General features: G+C 43.6%; 1 protein-coding gene across 1 annotated transcript in view; it reads left to right on the top strand.

Moving 5' to 3' along the window:
* Positions 1-3,154: 3,154 nt before the first annotated feature.
* The window catches only part of LOC141342446 (uncharacterized), a 41,734-nt gene continuing 39,776 nt past the window's right edge, over positions 3,155-5,112 (top strand). Inside the window, exons 1-4 of the mRNA XM_073846894.1 lie at positions 3,155-3,712; positions 4,183-4,278; positions 4,378-4,611; positions 4,891-5,050. Of these exons, the coding sequence (XP_073702995.1) occupies positions 3,155-3,712; positions 4,183-4,278; positions 4,378-4,611; positions 4,891-5,050 (1,048 nt within the window). The remainder of the gene's footprint in view (positions 3,713-4,182; positions 4,279-4,377; positions 4,612-4,890; positions 5,051-5,112) is intronic.

Genomic DNA, 5,112 nt, shown 5'->3' with positions numbered 1-5,112 from the left:
GATTCCTGCTGTTCGGATGATGTTTTATAAACTCATGACGGATCAAATCAAACGCGAATATTCCTCAGAGCTGCTTTATTCCTCCTCCAGATATTCCTCACGTTATTCCTCTCAGAGTCACTGAGCGCGTGTGACAATCAGCAGCTCTGTTGACGCTCTCAGACTCCAGCTGGGGCGGGGCCACGCGTCTCCAGCCAATCAGAGAGCAGATGGAGACAAGAACACGCCCCTTATGCAGAGATACCTGAACGATACTACAGGTCAGATGATAATAATACCATGATCTTGTTGTAAATTCCATTTCATGTTGTAAATGGGTGTTCCTTCCTCTTTGAGTTTTTAATTTTTTTATTAAATAGCTTATTTTTCACCTTTTCCTTTTATAATCATAAGTGTGAAAACCACTAATAATCATAAAATCTTACATACACTGTTGTACACAGGTACCTCCAGTGTTGGTTAGGTTACTTTGGAAATGTAATAGCTTACAAATGACAAGTTACTCTCTAAGTAGTCTTACTATTTAAATTGCTTTATCAATGTAATGCACTGTAATGTACTTTTCTAAATTTTGAATGTTTTCAGTTGTTAATCATTTTTGAACATTTAACCCAAACAGGGTTAACCTTATAGTATTACTCAACCCTGATTACTGTCAGACTTTCAAAAGCCTTCATCACTTGAATTAATACTGTTTATGATAACTAATTAGTTTAATTTAAAGCACAGCCACCACAAAATCACACTTTAGCAACTCTATTTACTTTGAGATCATTCTGAGGTTAAATACAGTTTTAAAATCATAACAAGAAATAGTTTAATAGCTATGATACTGTTTTTGAAATCAAATTTTTGCATATCTATGACAGGAAACACTGACATCTAACAATGCCTTGAAAAAAAAACTGTTAAACTTAAATAATGCATATACATTCAATTCTGTGTCTTTGTTACGGACGGTGTGGATGTAGGAGACGGAGACACAAAGTTACATCCAAATAAAGTCTTTAATATATATCCACAGAAGAAATGCCAGGAATGATCAGGAACACAGATGGACATCCAAACACGTATAACCAACATCAAAGACCAACAGTAAACTAAAGACACAGACAGACTTATAAAGGGTAACTGATAATCAAAGACAGGTGAAGGGGATCACGATAATGAGGGCTGAACCAAAGTAAACAGTTCGACAGGGGGAGACAATGGGAGAAACCAATGCACACAAACAGACAGAACTGTGACATTACACGCCTCTCCCGGAAGACGTGTCCTCATGCCTTAAACAAAAACAACAAAACAAAAAGGACAAGAAGGGCGAAATGGCAGAAACACAGAGAGTCAATATGGGAGGAGGCTTCGAAGATCATGGGCGACACCAAGGGTCCGGAGGGCCAATGGGAAAGCCCATGGCTCTGGTGACAGAGGTGGAGGCGGAGATCCGGAGGTCCGCGGCAGAGCTGGAGGGAGTGAGGAGCCCAACGGAGCCGGTGGGACGGAGCGACGAGGCACAGCCGGAGGAGTAGAGTACTGAGGCGATGGCGGGACGACGACCAACCAAGGCGGAGCTGGAGGGACGAGGAAGCCCGGTGGAGCTGGTGGGCCGATAGGCGACGGTGGAGACGAGAGAGCTGAGAGCCATGGAGGAGCCACAGGATCGGAGGGCCGAGGCAGAGTTCTGGACTCTGAGGCTGGAGACGGACATGAGGGACCCTCCAGCCATGACGCCGATGTAAGCTGGCAGACCTGCGGCGAGCCCACTGCACAGATGGTGGGCCGAGGGTGAGCAGAGGGGCTGTCAGAGGACAGCAGTGATACGGCAGATGCAGACATAGGCATAAGAAGGAGGGTGGGTGGGAAGTCCAGGCAGGCAGGTAGTTCAGTAAAGAAATCTATTAGATCCTCAGAGTCTTTTCCCAGCTCACCCCCAGCGGTGGCGCAGTGGACCAGGCTCTCTATAGTCCTCTCTTGTTCTATGTAGCACTCCACCTTCGCGGATGCTGTAGCCGGCTCTCGCACCTGGTCGGATGTGGTAGGTTCAGGCTCTATGGCGATACTCCTCGCTGTCGCTCCGTGCAATGACAGCTCTGTCGCTCGCAGCTCGCAGCTCTCCATCCACAGTGGGCTCGGGCTTGTACTCCGCGTGTCAGGGTTATGGTTGGCTGGGAAAAAGGCAGAAAAACAAACGTGGGGGAAATGCACGAGAAAAACTATTTGGTCTGTCTTTCTGTTAAGGACGGTGTGGAAGTAGGAGACGGAGACACAAAGTTACTGTCACATCCCCGGACATTCATGTTGGTTTCTCCCATTCTCCCCCACAGTTCAGTGTGTGTTTGGTTCCTCCTTCATTGTCTCCACCTGGATGTTTAATCAGTCTGTGTATATAAGGTGTGTGCTTTCCCCTGTATTCTTGTCGGTCTTTAATGTTTTATGGATGTTTTCCCCTGGTGTTCCCGTGTCTACCTGTATTCTGTTTGATTTATTAAATATAAGTCTTTTTATTACGTCGTTGTTCGTGTGTTCCTGCCTAATCCGTGACAGTTACATTCAAACAAAGTCTTTAATATATATCCACAGAAGAAATGCCAGGAATGATCAGGAACACAGACGGACATCCAAACACATATAACCAACACCGACTGTAAACTAAAGACACAGACAGACTTATAAAGGGTAACTGATAATCAAAGACACGTGAAGGGGATCATGAAAATGAGGACTGAGCCAAAGTAAACAGATCAACAGGGGGAGACAATGGGAGAAACCAATGCACAAAAACAGACAGAACTGTGACAGTCTTAAACTCCTGAAACATGTGTCTCATATTTAAGAGCAGCCAATGCAATTTATGAAAGAAGTCCATATGTGTGTGTGTGTGTGTTTGTGTGTGTGTGAAGAAAAATTCAGATGGTAACCTCATTTGTAATTGTTTATTTGAATGAGTAACTGTAATTAAACGTTTTTCTCAGTCACTGTAACTGATTACAATTACATTTATTTTGTAATTCAATTACGTAATTCCGTTTCATAGTTACTCCCCAACACTGCGTACCTCAAACACAGAACCAGGAAACAGGAAACACGTGTGCTCAGAGAAAGAAAAACTGAAGTGTGGTTGAGCTGTTGTGTGTTTGAGTCTCTGTATCAAAAAATGGCAGAAGCCAGCGTTTTTCAGGAAGAGTTCAAGTGTGCAGTGTGCCTGGATCTCCTTAAGGATCCTGTGACCATCCAGTGTGGACACAGTTACTGTAAGAGCTGTATCACAGGGTGCTGGGATCAGGAGGATCAGATGAGAGTCTACAGCTGCCCTCAGTGCAGACAGACCTTCAGTCCAAGACCTGCTTTAGCTAGAAACACCATTCTGGCTGAAGTGGTGAGGAAACGTCCTGCTGACTGTTTGGCTGAAGCTGGAGATGTGGAGTGTGACGCCTGTTCTGAAAGAAAATACAAAGCCGTCAAGTCCTGTGTGATGTGTCTGATCTCTTACTGTCAGAATCACCTTGAAGTTCATGAGAATTTGTTTAAACGTATGAGACACAATGTGACTGATGCCACTGGACGACTGCAGGAGATGATCTGCCAGAAACATGAGAAGCCCCTTGAGATTTTCTGTCACACTGATCAGAAATGTATATGTGTGCTGTGTACGATGGATGAACATAAAAACCACAACACTGTATCAGCTGCAGAACAGAGGACAGAGAAACAGGTATTTACAACTAGACATAAAATATTTCTGAAACTCGTTTCATGTGTGTTTATATTGGTACCCATTTTACCAGCTTACAGCATTCACACTGCACACGACAGCAGAAATTAACAGCTGCTGGAAGAGTTTCACTGATTCCTGAAAATGTACCGGAAACCTTTATTAACACAAGCTTTCATAAAATAGGCTTTGATTAAACAATATAAAATAATGGAGTAAACATTTCACCTGAGCTTTGACAAAATATATACTTTTTAATCAGTCTAAGGACAAGTTCTGCAGAAACACTGTCAGTGTGAAACAGGTTTTAATCGTCATGATAAATTATGTATGATGATTGGAACTGATCATCACTTCTGGATTATGAACCATCAGTAATCAGCTCTGCTTTTACTGGATTCATCTGTTCAGATGATGATTTAGTGTCAGTAGTTTTCTGTAACATTCACCATCATCCGTTTGTCCCGCAGAAGCAGCTGAAGGAGACGCAGAAGACGTTCCAGCAGAGAATCCAGCAGAGAGAGAAAGATGTTCAGCAGCTGAGAGAGACTGTGGAGTCTCATAAGGTGAGTCTGGAGAAGAAGAGAAGTTTGTCTCAGTCTCAGTTCAGACTCTCTTGTCTCTTTCAGTCCCACTGAAGCCTGAATCACTGTGTGTCCTAACAGCGCTCTACACAGACAGCAGTGGAGGACAGTGAGAGGATCTTTACTGAGCTCATCCGCTCCATTGAGAGAAGACGCTCTGAGCTGATACGACTGATCAGAGATCAGGAAAAGCAAGCATTGAGTCGAGCTGAAGGACGACTGGAGCGACTGGAGCAGGAGATCAATGATCTGAGGAGGAGAGACGCTGAGCTGGAGCAGCTTTCACACACACAGGATCACATCCAGTTCCTGCAGGTAACACAGATCTAGAAGAACAGGATCATAGTGGACTTGAGCCAGATCCTACAATGACACGAGACTCACAGAGAAACATTTCATGAGTTTAATCCAAACTATTTCCTAGAAAGTTCTCATAAAGTGTAAGTGTCAAATACTAGAATCTGTAGCTCTAAAGTGATTTAATGAATATGAGAAGAATGAAGCTGAAGCTAAAGATCCGTCAAATCTGATGTTGGTGCAGGTTATTGGGTGAAGTGTGGAGCTGATGAGTTTTGATTTCTGTTTTTTTTGTAGCGTTTCCAGTCTCTCTCAGCACCTCCTCAATCTACAGATGGAAATGATGATCTCTTTAACCCTCTTATCTCTTCTGATGACCTGAGAGTATCTGTCCGTCAGCTGAGAAACAAACTGAAGGATTTCTGCAAAGAGGAGCTCAAGAAGATCTCAGACCGAGGTAAAGTCCTGGATATTCATCTGCTCTCAGAAATGAGTCCATCATCATCTCATATCATCATA

Source organism: Garra rufa, chromosome 9 (genome assembly GCF_049309525.1).
Source record: "Garra rufa chromosome 9, GarRuf1.0, whole genome shotgun sequence".
NCBI classification, from domain to species: Eukaryota; Metazoa; Chordata; class Actinopteri; order Cypriniformes; family Cyprinidae; genus Garra; species Garra rufa.
The sequence above is the reverse complement of the archived record's forward strand: the minus strand, read 5'-3'. Positions and strand labels throughout refer to the sequence as shown.